The sequence below is a fragment of the Balaenoptera musculus genome, chromosome 4 (genome assembly GCF_009873245.2).
Source record: "Balaenoptera musculus isolate JJ_BM4_2016_0621 chromosome 4, mBalMus1.pri.v3, whole genome shotgun sequence".
Lineage (NCBI taxonomy): Eukaryota > Metazoa > Chordata > Mammalia > Artiodactyla > Balaenopteridae > Balaenoptera > Balaenoptera musculus.
Genome location: NC_045788.1, coordinates 34,896,898 through 34,909,404, shown reverse-complemented (window position 1 = coordinate 34,909,404; position 12,507 = coordinate 34,896,898). Strand labels below are relative to the sequence as shown.

Sequence of the window (12,507 nt, the reverse complement as noted above, 5' to 3'; positions counted from 1 at the left end):
CCATATGTTTGCTCCCAGTTTTCTGTCACCACTGGCCAATCATATATATCTGGTAACAGTCTGAGTAGAGGATCTCCGCCTCTGCTATCAATAGCAGCTTTTGAAAATAATGAATATAAATATATTATGAAGACTATGCATATTTTGGCATACTCCTAATAAAATAAAATACAGAGCACTTACATTCATTTACACAAGATCTATACAATGTTTTTGCTTTCTGCACTGCTACTATATCTTCAGTTTTGGGTTCCTGAAGGACATCTGAAATAGGGTATTGATAAAACACATCAGTATAATTGCTTATTTGCAGCTGCAATTAACATTTTCAATGCAGGTTTGGTAAAAAAAAAAAAACTTTTGTACATATGTTCACACATCTCCCATTCCAAAACCCTATAGGAAAAACCAAACCCCTTACACCAGATCATTATTCCTGGTGCAGAACTGGGAGTTAGTTTCATTACCCAACTTAGATGAAAGTCTTTTTGACTAGATTAGCTTTTTTTTTTTTGGGGGGGGAACAGTGATGTGTACTGCTCTACCATAGAGAAGTTACTTTTTTTGAAATTGAGATTAAAAAGAAAACAAATACTACAGAGGAATTTGGAATTTAATATGATAGTCTTCTTGATGGTTGGAAAATAATTATCTTTGTGTGATTGTACTGTTCATGCTCCAGATGAAATGAATGTACTGTTCTTCTTGTTTGGATATTAGAAAATAGCAAAATTTTTTTTTACAAAGTAACTTCTAAAAGAGGAGAACAGAGAATGGAGGATAGTAAAGGACTAGACACTGCTTTCTCAGCTTCCCAGGGAGAGTGTCTTAACTGGGTTAGAACAGATATACCTACTCTGGGAAGGTAAATCTCAGTAACATCTCACAGTGATCTCAACACAGGGCCAGGGTAGAAAGAACATGCAGGTGGTGTTTACTGGCAATAATTTAATTTCTTCTGTAATAAAATGGCATAAAGATGCCATCTCCAGGGATAATAGAGCTTTATCGTGTGTACCTACAAATGAAGGCAGGAATGCTAAGAGATGCCAACATATCCATTTCAGCGTCTACCACCCTCAGAGTGACTCAGTGGTGGTCCCCAAAACTTGGAGGGATTATCGACTTTAATGTTTTGCGATACTCCCTGTAATCGCTAAGAGCTGTATCTTAAGAAATGGATATATTAAGAGAGAAATCTTTGATGCACAGACACAAACTCCACTACTAACCTTTCAAAATGACTTCTAATTCATCCCTTAGAATGTCAAAGTTACTGTAACGGGAGCTGGTCTCAGGAATGATGTTGCGCTTCAACCAGCCTCCGCAGGCGTATTTGAAAAAGTCTGTACAAGGCTCAGCAGCGGCATCCATGTTCTGGATCAGTCGAGCGGCTGAAAGACCACAGAAAGGATGAGATAACATGAAGGGTGTATTTTTGTAAGTTTGGAAGGGGAAAAAAGAGACACATTGCTTCTTTATGATCTAGTCAACCAGACTGATGCTCCTCTTTTTACTTGTGTAACTGTGGATTCAGGTAGAATGATGAATATTATCTGTGTATAGTCCTCCTTCCTTTACTGTAGTTGGTTGGTTTTATTCTTGAGAGGTCTGGGTCCTCCTATCCTGTATCTCACCCCCTCCTTTAAATAACTGAGGTTCTTGCTAGTTCCTATCTCAGATGAAAAAGTGAATGCAGGTCTGCCTTATCCGTCCTGGGCCTGGAGTCACTCTTCACTCTGATAACTTTGGCTGTTGACTCCGCTCTTCAAGGTGCTGTGACCTTTGAATGTCTGGGAGGCTGGCTCCAAGGCATGTGGGATTGTTAATGGATTTTATCATTTTAGTAAAGATCTGAAACTACAGTTATTGCTTCTCGTACTTCGCTTACAACATTTTTGCAATTCAAAATTGATATCCGCTCTCCATTTGTCTATGTAGAGTCTGTCATTATAAGATTAGCTGTAAGCTTGTTAGTTTTTCTTATGTCCACTATTTTATCTTTGAGATTTATGATGAAAGTGCAAATCAACCAACACTGAGTATTTACAGTGTGCAAAACACTGACTGTGATGGGTGTGGCAATTGATAGAAAGATGTGTAAAATTTTCATAAAGTATTACCACTGAAGAGAAGAATATTACCTACAGGAGGCTCAATGCCCACAATTTCTACACCTGGAATAGTGAGGAAACCCTTCCACTGCCCTCCCCACGTTCTTTCTCATACAAGTTGAACTGTTTCGCAAGGAAAACAAAAGAGCAGTTGAGAATTCATCTGCATCAAGAGGGTATAAATTCTCAAATGAGCTTCTGAAAATACTTCACTTTCTGAATAAATAAGTTAATTAAACACTTTTTAGGACTGCTGAGCTCTGTGGATTTTTCCAACTTGGAATGGTAAATCTCTCTTTCAGCTGAGCCTCAAGCCCCCGCTTCTAACCGCTTCTGGACACGTTTGCCTGGCTGTCATCTCAGGTTCCATCTCTTTAAGACTAAACTCTCTGGGTTGCCTCCAAACCAGTCCTCTCTGGACGTTTATACTTTGGTCTACAGCACAATCGTTATCACAGCCTTCCATGTTTGAAATCTCGAGTAAAATTCTGTGTTTCTTGCTCTCCCTTGGGCTTATCAGTAACTCTTTTGCCTCTTTTCTATACTCTTTAGATGATCAGTGTTAACCTATCTTACATCTTCATCCCTTCTGACCAGAAGTCACCTAACTACTCCTCTTGCTAGTATTATCTCCCTAATTTTATACATATGTCACGTATCTTTCACAGATTAAACTTCACCAGATACCCTTTTGCTCTGGCCACTCCCTTGCTCAAAAATGTCAGTGGCTTGACGTTGCCCAGGTTAAATTACAAACTCTTTAACTTGGCTAATCAAAAGTCTCTACCTTATCTTTTTTTTCCTCTCTGAGTTTTCATACAAACTCTGCTCCAGCCAGATGGGCTAACTCCACGTGTCACAAACACTCCTGTGCTTCTCTACCTCGTGCCTTTGTTTCTCTCCCCCTCACCCCACCCTTTTAACTCCTCCTCCCATTCTTTCCAAATTCTACCCACTATTCAAGGTTCAGCTTATGTCCCATCTCTTCCTGAAGCTCCCATGACTCCAAACTTTAGGGAAGATTTCTTTCTCTGAACTCCTGAGAGCTCACTGCCTCACTCGGTCTTAAAAGAGGCTTTAGATGAGGCTACTTTGAATTTCTCAGGTGAATACCTACTGTGTCTTCCTAGCCATTCCGTTGATGAACTTAACCTCTTTGTAACCCCATCACCTAGCACTTCAGTAAAAGTCATGCAGTTAAGTTTATGTGTGATGACATTACTGAATCATCAGTGAGTCCTCTTCTTCCCTCCTCCTACACGTCCCCCTCCCCAGCTCCTGCAGGTCAGACCAGTTCGCATTTCACAGCCTCCAGAGCCCATCCCATCCTTCCAGGTCCCAGTTTCTATTCTTTCTTGGGCCCTCCTCTCTCAGGCTCTATTCATGCCCTTTCAACCAGACTATGGCCCCAGGTCTCTCCCCACCCCATTCATCCTGTGTGTCAGTCAGATTCACATTGTCCTGTCATTTCAGCACGCCATTTTCCACGCCAAAGTCTTCAATATAATCCTCTTGCATTCATAATAAAATCCAGATTCACAGCACATTCTAACCCTAATATACCTAGTGAAGCTTCTCTCACTACTTTCTAATGTGAGGCATCTGCCCCAGTTAAATGAATGTATTCATTTTCTGCTATGAGACAACTTACAGTTCTCTGCTTCTGTAACTTTGACCATAATTCAGGCATATTCAAGGCCCAGTTCAAATTCTCCTTCTTCACGAAGGACCGTCCTTACAAAGCCCATATCGACTGACATCATATTCATTATTTTGTTGGAAAATTCATTGTTTCTTCACCTGGACTGTGGTTCCCGAAAAGGAGGAGATGCATTTTCCAGTTTTCTCTCAGGGCCTAATGTTGTGCTCAGTAAAGACTTGTCAGCAAAAACTCTAACTTGAAACCTCAAGTAAAGATTAAGAAATTGACCTTAAAAAGGTAGAGAGAAAATGCAAATCCCTTGCACTTTGAAGGAAATGAAGATTTGATGACAGGGGAAGTAAAAATAAAGACCCTAAAGAATAGAAGATTATCGTGTAAAGTGAAAAACCAGAAAATTGGAGCCTGAAAGAACTGCTACATAAAGACATTCTAAGCACACATTTTTAGCAATTTTATATAACTCTTGTCTTTTTTTTTTTTTAATTTTTACTTTTTAAAAAAAAAATTTATTTATTATTTATTTTTGGCTGTGTTGGGTCTTCGTTTCTGTGCGAGGGCTTTCTCTAGTTGCAGTAAGCGGGGGCCACTCTTCATCATGGTGCGCAGGCCTCTCACTATCGCGGCCTCTCTTGTTGTGGAGCACAGGCTCCAGACGCGCAGGCTCAGTAGTTGTGGCTCATGGGCCTAGTTGCTCCGCGGCATGTGGGATCTTCCCAGACCAGGGCTCGAACCTGTGTCCCCTGCGTTGGCAGGCAGATTCTCAACCACTGCGATACCAGGGAAGCCCTAACTCTTGTCTTTTAACATACTTTACAAAATGTAAGCTGAATGTTGTAAAGGCAACTGCCATTTTGGGGGCACTTCTATTTTCTTCTCTTCTCTGAGGAAATGGGTGGTTTATGTCCTAACACCACAAAGAGCCATAAACTCCTATTTGGGAGAGCAGCGAACAAGGAACGAGCAAGTAGAATGAACAGGGAGAGTAATGAACAAGTCTCAATGCCTCTCTGGAAGTACCACCTGCCTCACCTGAAAAGGATGAGCAGTGGCTGCAGTTCCATGCTCATGAGTGCAAATCCACTGCCATGATCGTGCAGCCCTACTTCCCACATCTCCCATAACGGAAAAAGATGATCCTTTCCCTCTTAGGTTGAATTGCTCACTTGATACCCAGTTACACTACTTACATCTGGACAACAAACCAAAGAAGCAGCGTTCAAGCAATTTGTGAGGGATGTGCAGACAAGAGAGGGAGAGGCAACTCTGCCAACCCCTTCTGTGCCACTTTTAAAACGGCCCTTTGACCAGAGAGCTCATCTGAGCACAGGCGCTTCCAATCACTTCAAAGAGAGCTCTGCTCTTATGAATATTTTGGGGCCATGGGCCAAGGCAAGTCATGGGCTAGCACTTTTATGCTGGGGCTTTGATCAACCTTCCTTTAATCTCTTATCATGGGTTTGATTCTCGTTTTGCACCTTATCCTCTGGACCCCCTCTGTGCTGACTTTTCTTTGAAGTCGGCGGTAAACTCATGGGTAGAAGGGCCACAGGAAACAGACGCACCACTGTCAAACTGGTTATAATTGTTTTTATATTTTGCACGTTGAATTACTCAGCCTCTCCACATAGCCACACTTGGGCTCTTCAGATGTTTCCTTATCTGTGGGTTTCTGACATCTGAGTAAACAAATGTGGTTTAAAAACAAATAAAATTATTTCACCTTAGTAAGCAGACATAAAAAGTGATGTAGTAAAGGCCAATGTATTGACATGGAATGCTGTTGACCAGATGTTTATAAAGTGAAAGAAAGTGTATATTATGATTTTTGAAAATCTGTATAAAAACAAAGAAAGTCTAAAAGGCCTTTACAGCAGTTATACCTGGGTGGAGGGATTATGAGTGTGTTTAATTTTGTTTTATTTGCTTATCTTTATTTTCCAATTTGTATTAGATGAACGTGTGTTGCTTTTGCAATAAGAAAAAACTTTATTTTTAATTTAAGAAAATAGTCACATAAAGACAAGCAAAGTAATCTATTAATAATGAGCTTACTTCCTATGAATGACAATTCTGAATGTTCTACGCTGATAATAAATGGCACACCATTCTTTTCCCAACTAATCTTCTTGTAACATTTCCCCAACTTATTTGACCATAGGAATTTAAAAACAAGCTCAACTACCGTCTGGGATGTTATTAATTACTGTATTCATTACCAGGGTCTATTGTGAGGGTATGGATTAGGAGATGTTGTATAAGCTGAGAAAATGTTTGGAGTGCTTAAATCAGGCAGACTTGTTTTGAATCCCTGAGCTTCCCCACTTTTTTGTTGTACAAGAATAAGTAGCTTCCCCAAGATCAAGCAGCTAGTAAATGATGGAGACCCAGGACTCGCACTTAGGTGTGTGTGGCCCCAAGCTCACCCTCTCCCCTCCACACTTTGGCTGCATCAGGTGGGAGTGTGTGAGAAGCAGAGAGCATGCTCCAGCGCTTTCTCCTCCTCCACTCCTTCCCAATTAGCCTTTATTCTCCCCTTGCCATGCCCCCTTCTTTACTTTGTCTGCTCCCTGCCTTTCTGTCGCCACAGCGTCCCTCCCTCCTCAGTGTCAGCCTTATCACCAGCAACGAGTGCTGAGTCCAAGGAAGGAGAAAGCATCAGAATCTGGAGTCTCCAGAATTTGGAGAATTTGGAGTCTGTAGCCGGGAAGAAAGGGTAAAAAACAGATGAATTCTTCACAGTGGGGCAAACAGACAGGAAAGCGGCATGGAGGCCTTTCGTACTCAAAGGCACACCCCGAAGTGCATCTTCTTGAGGTGGACACGTAGCAGGGTTCTTGCCTAACCTTCCTCTGGATAGAACAGGATGGATGACGGAGGGTGAAAATTCTCAGTGATACGTTGTACAGCAGTATTTTTCAACCCTGGCTAACCATATGAATCACCTTAGAAGCCTTTAAACATACAGATGCCAAGGACAGATCCCTGATCAATTAAATCAGAATCTTTGAGGTGGTCCAGGCATTTTTTAAGGCTTCCTGAGTGATTCTAATGTCCATCCAGGGGAGAACTATCAGATTAGACAATAGAGAAACATGGAAGATGAAAACAAGGGAATCTAAGATCAGGAAGTAAAGATGGTCCCATACTTAGATGAATCAGGCCTGTTTCTTCTTGCCTTTCCAGTCTGTAAGTACAAATGGGCCCATGTCATGACAACCCATATTTCTAAGTACAATTGTCCCTTCTGAGTCCCTGGCACAGGATGGCAGGGAGCCACACATGTGTCTCCTGTACAAATCCACTCTCCTCAGGTCTCCACTCTCTATACTGGCTTTACCTCCATGACCTCCTGCCCCAGACCCCATCCATAACCTCTGGGGTGGGAGCCGTGTGATACAGGGAGAATGCCTCTCTTCCATCATCATTGTCCTAGAGGAGTTCCGAGGAGGGCTCATGGTGCCTCCAGGTGAAGAGCTCTCTTAGATTTTATCTCCATGCCTCCCTCTCCCAAGAACCACAAGGACCAATGGGCCTGGTTTGGGGGAAGACTGCAACAGCAAAAGCTAAACTATATTCGGAATCACTTCTCTGATGGGAAAGGCTTTATTCAAGGGACATTTTTGTTGAGCTTGACTTTTTATTCCTCTGAGATGAGCTCTCTCTGAGGAGGCTCCTGGCCCTCTCAGGCAACAGACCAGAGACACAACCACTCTACTCATTGCCAGACATGATTAGACATGGCAGAATTCCAGATACACTGGAAACCTGCTACATGTCTACCTCAAGAAGGGGCAATCCTTGGTCTGTCTTTGAATGCCAATGGCTTCCAATGTCACATGATCCCCCTTTCTTATCTATATGCCATGCTTTCCAACAGCATCAATAGCTTGCTAACTGAAAATAGAATTTTAGGCACTATACACAAGAAATATTTCTATGTTTATACATGTACATTCCATAGAGGCTACTTTTCTGGTCCTGTGTGTGTGAATGTTCATGTGTGTTTTAAAGAGATTTCTGCATGTGTCGAGTAATCCTGGGGAGACTCTCAGTAAAATAATGAAAATCTCAAATAAATATGATTGCCACAAGCAGCAAATGAATAAACTGGATAGCATGAAGCTCTCTGCTGGCACTTAATTGTGGGTTTAATTTTATTTAATGTGGATCCCTACTTAGTAGATCACTGATGCTTTCCCATGCGAATGAATTAACAGGAATTATGCATAGGGCTGATTCTCGTTATTTGATGGGGTTTTGTTCTAAAGTCAACACTAACATTGAATTAACAAATACTGAATCACTGACCTTTGGAAAATACAGTGTTAGGTTCCTATGAGCCTCTGATCACACAGTATTTTCATCAACTGATCAATACATAATCTTGTTTTATGTGTGTTTCTGTTTAATTTCTGATTTAATATATATCATTCATTCATTAACATTGAAGTCACAGCCAATAGCACTACAACTCATACCTGAATTAAGCTTATTCAACACATGTCTTTTCTCTGTAAGGCACATCACAGCCTTCTTGCACTTAGGGACACTAGACAGCACTTCAGCACTAGGTTTGGGGGCCATTTTAAACAGTTAAATCACTAACAAAAAGCACAGAATATGTGAAAAACATGGCACTAAATAGACTGAGAGAAGGACCCTTGTTTACAATCTCCTTGTTGGACCTCAGCTGGGTACACGTGTGCAGAGTGATGGAAATCTTTCATCAACCTGTGTATGTCTGTAAATGACCTCGAAAGCACCGTGAGTATTGATTTGGGGGTAACAAATAAATTTTAGCCAGTAGGTGAATTAGCAAATAGGAAATTTGTAAGTGATTAGGATTGACTACACTTTTGTCCATTTTTTCTTTGAGGCTTTTAAAAAATATCCAGGAAAATGTGCAAAACAAGCAACAGTATTAAGTGGGAATGGTTTCAAATCACTTCTTTCTCAATTACTACTGTATTTTTAAAAAAATCCTGGTCAATATATATTTTGGTGTTGAACATTTTAAATAGGCTAGGCATCTATTTATAACATATATGCCACATATCTGGCTTGGTAGCAAAATTTCTTCACTGATTGTTCTTGCCCTGTGTAAGTAAGGTTTAAGGAAGCCTTTACGAGCAAAACTGTTTTCAGCTTGTTCTCTCCCAATCGGCCTATGCCCTTGGTTTTTTGCTCCCAAAACATTTTCACACAACATTTTCATTTTGGTATCTTAAAAATCACTGTAATCATCAGCCTGGCTTATGACTGTTATGGAAGTGTCCAGAAGAGGTCAGAGAAATGCTGGGGCACCCAGGAGCAAATGCTCCTGTGAAGGCCTTAGGACATTCATTTCTGACCCAAAACTCCTATCCTAAATGTTTGCTTTATTAATAGATACCAAGCTTGATATTACTTACTAGGCAATTTTTGACAATTTAAAAATCTCCTTTGACAACATTCTGAAAGTATTGCTGACCTCATTCCCCTGCTGCCACCCTCCTCCCACCATCCCCTGACCAAAATTAAGGCAGAGTCAGAACGTTGTGAAAGAACACAAGGAAAATGCAATGTAATCACAATGGGTCACAAAGGACTCTATTCAGAAGGCAGCAATGTGGAAACTAGAATCTGGGGGACCATCCCTAAAGAGAAAATGACTGAAAATTAGCAAGCACACAAACTAATACTAATAAAACCAAACAGTTTTCCTTACAAACATTCTGGATTCTTGCAAAATCCAATCCTCTCTTTTAAACAAAATCCCTGTTTCAAATTGCTTTTGTGATACCTTGGTTGTAGAAAGGTTGGGGGGAAGAACGGGAGGGAACACCCGATGCTGGAGGTAATCAGGACTGCTAGTTAATCATTTAGTCAAACACTCCCTGTCAGCCACTGGGTAAGTTCCAGCTAAGCCAAGGTCAAGTCTTGCACTAGTCCAACTGGTCAGCACCAAGAAAAGTCATCTCTATACAACTGTTCAGAAATTACCTGTGGATTTACACAAGTAGATTTGAGGGAAGTTCCAAGATAGTGAATTTTTTCTGTAGAGCTGCAATTCTCAGGAAAGGAGAACTATTTTTTGTGTTTTAGCTTGACGAGTAGTTTATAATTGTATTTCATGTACACATGTGACCAATTTACCTTGAATGCATAGGCACAAACGCACACTCACACCCACATACACACAGGCACAAGCTATACATAGTTAACCTGGAATCCAGTTGCTATCAGATTTACAGATAAACTCACTGTCAGATTTACAGGCAAAATGTAAACTACAGGATTTTCATTAGGGTTCAGCCAAAGATGCTCATGTCATAATAATAATAAAAAGTCAATGTTTGACCTGTGTCAGGCACCAAGTGCTTACTTCATGCGAGTCAATTTTCTAAATTCCTTGACACTTTTTCTCATTTAACTGTATACGGTAACAATATTTTTGTCCCCACTTTCGAGCTATAGAAATTGATGGTAAGGAATCTGTACCCAAAGTCACACAGTTGGTAAGTAGCAAAACTGAAGTTTATCCTCAAGCAGTCTGGTGGCCAAAGCCTGGGCTCTTAACTATGATGTTAAACTGCTTCTCTGGTTTTAATTATATTTCTTCCTTGTAATATCTTCCCATTGCTCTATAAATAGGACATGTTACCTCTGTTTTAAGGAAACCTAGGCATAGAGTGGTTACATGCCCAAAGCCACCAATATGACTTTAGATAGAGCCTAGGTCTAATTTTAAACTGATGTTTTTCTACAGTATCATCCTTCTGTAACTCCAAATAGCATTAACAAAATTTTGGAAGCTCCACAGAGAGAGAGAATCCAAATTAAATTATGTAGCAATCACTGTCTTTCTGATGCCCAATTAAGATTTTATTGCTCCATAACATGAGCATAGCTACATAAACTTTTTCACCTCGTCTGACCCTAGATTTTTAGAACTTGCTGAGATAATTACAGAAATCTCAAGTCTAATGGACCTACAGTAATAATCCTTAGTTGGCTCTCCCCAAATTAGTGAAATTCTTCAGCCTTATCTCATAGCCCATTTAAATGAATGGCTCACAGCCAAGAGAGGACAGTCAATAATTTTCCAGTAGGGATTCCTCCAAAATTCACAACCAAAAACATTCTGTTAACAAATGGAAGCCCTGAAACTGTGTTACAGTTAAGTTAAAGTGCTGTAAGTCTAAAAATAAATTTTCTTTTTCAAGTCCAATTTGCATTTTAAATCCAAAAAGAGTCTTTGCTGGCAAAAAACTATTAGAGATTATACTGCAATTTAAATACAATATATCACTTAAAATAAGTTATCAAGGCTTTGTGTTGATTATAATGTTAATGAATAATAATGTTCCTTTTTTAAGGAAAGATATAGAAGGTTATGAAAAGGCTACACTGTTCCCTAAGTAACTCTCATCAGTTAGATCCCAAGCTTCCTGGACACTGGTGGATGTTTCTGAAGAGGAAGCAATGAAATTACATACCCATGTTTCTCCCATTTAAACATTTTGCTATTTTGGATCACACTGTTGAACAAAAATGATCAGTCCAACTTCAGTAATATGTAATTACTGAGAGTAACTCAAAACGTTCTGCCTTTGCATCAGTTTTGGTTAGGGAGTGGTACAAAAAGATCACAGCAAAAGGATCAGCTGGGTCACTGGTGCTGTAGAATGCTACTTAAAGCGAAGTCAAAACTGTAAAAAAAAAAAACTCTTCTCCAGTGGGCACTATGAAATTTAGTATGTATTAACAAACTAGGCATTTAGCTGACACAAGGTGGTATTAGGCTCCACATGTTCATATTTTTTTAATGAATACGTATCTCTGTTCTATTATAGAAGACTCAGAGGATTATGCTAAATCATTTGCCTTCTCCAAAAAAGACTTTTTTCCTTGTGGACCATGAAAAGACTCTGAAACTTTTCATTTCATTTCAACAACTATTTTTGAGTACCCCTACATGTCTGACACTATTGGGATCTGATTATATGTCATGGTGAATAAACAGATATAATCCCTGCCCTCACAGAATTTGCAGGGCTTCCTCTGACACAAGACTGTTTCTTCATGATGCATATGAACTCCTATAATGTAACTATATCTAGAAATGAAGGGTTGTTATGCTCTGTTCTCATTTCCAATTCCTGAACTTATGTAGTATTCAGTTGACAAGTAAAGCTCCTATTTTCTGTAACTTAGAGGTAAGGAGTCACTTGCAGTGTGCGTCTATAAATAGGCTTATTATGCGTGTATGTGTGAGCTGACCAGGAGTCTGAATGAGCGTACTATGAGTGAAGCAACCTGGGATAGAGGAAACTTCGAGGACGATGATCAAAAACCAGCAGCACTTAGCCAAATAGAGACATTCAAGAGAAGGCGAGCACAGGGCCTCATTAAAGGAGAGCAGAGATGAGTTACTGAGAAGGAAGAGGCTCTGAGAGAACTGGAATTGGAAAAGAAAGGCCAGACTAGTGGAGATTTTGGTCACAAGGAGCTGGAAATGCTTACCTGAGTAGGAAATGAGTTGAAAAATCTCCCTGAAACAGGAAAATAGTGGGAAAGAGAAATGCATACAGAAACTGTTTCCTTGTTGACCCAGTTCTAGCTTAGGAGGGTAGAATTAACTAGGTAAATTAAACAACCAAGGAAGAGAGTAATTGACTTTACTGCTAGTAAAGGAGATAGATCAGACAGAAAAGGGCTAAACTCAGGATATTTGACAGGGAGATACAG

At 40.1% G+C, this 12,507-nt stretch overlaps 1 protein-coding gene across 5 annotated transcripts in view; it reads right to left on the bottom strand.

Annotated features, from left to right (window-relative positions):
• The window catches only part of MME (membrane metalloendopeptidase), a 91,186-nt gene that overhangs the window by 56,634 nt on the left and 22,045 nt on the right, over positions 1-12,507 (bottom strand). For all 5 annotated transcript variants that reach the window (XM_036851267.1, XM_036851270.1, XM_036851269.1 and 2 more), the window contains exons 4-6: positions 1,233-1,394; positions 184-264; positions 2-97 (exon numbers count right to left, since the gene is read on the bottom strand). In XM_036851267.1, the coding sequence (XP_036707162.1) occupies positions 2-97; positions 184-264; positions 1,233-1,394 (339 nt within the window). The remainder of the gene's footprint in view (position 1; positions 98-183; positions 265-1,232; positions 1,395-12,507) is intronic.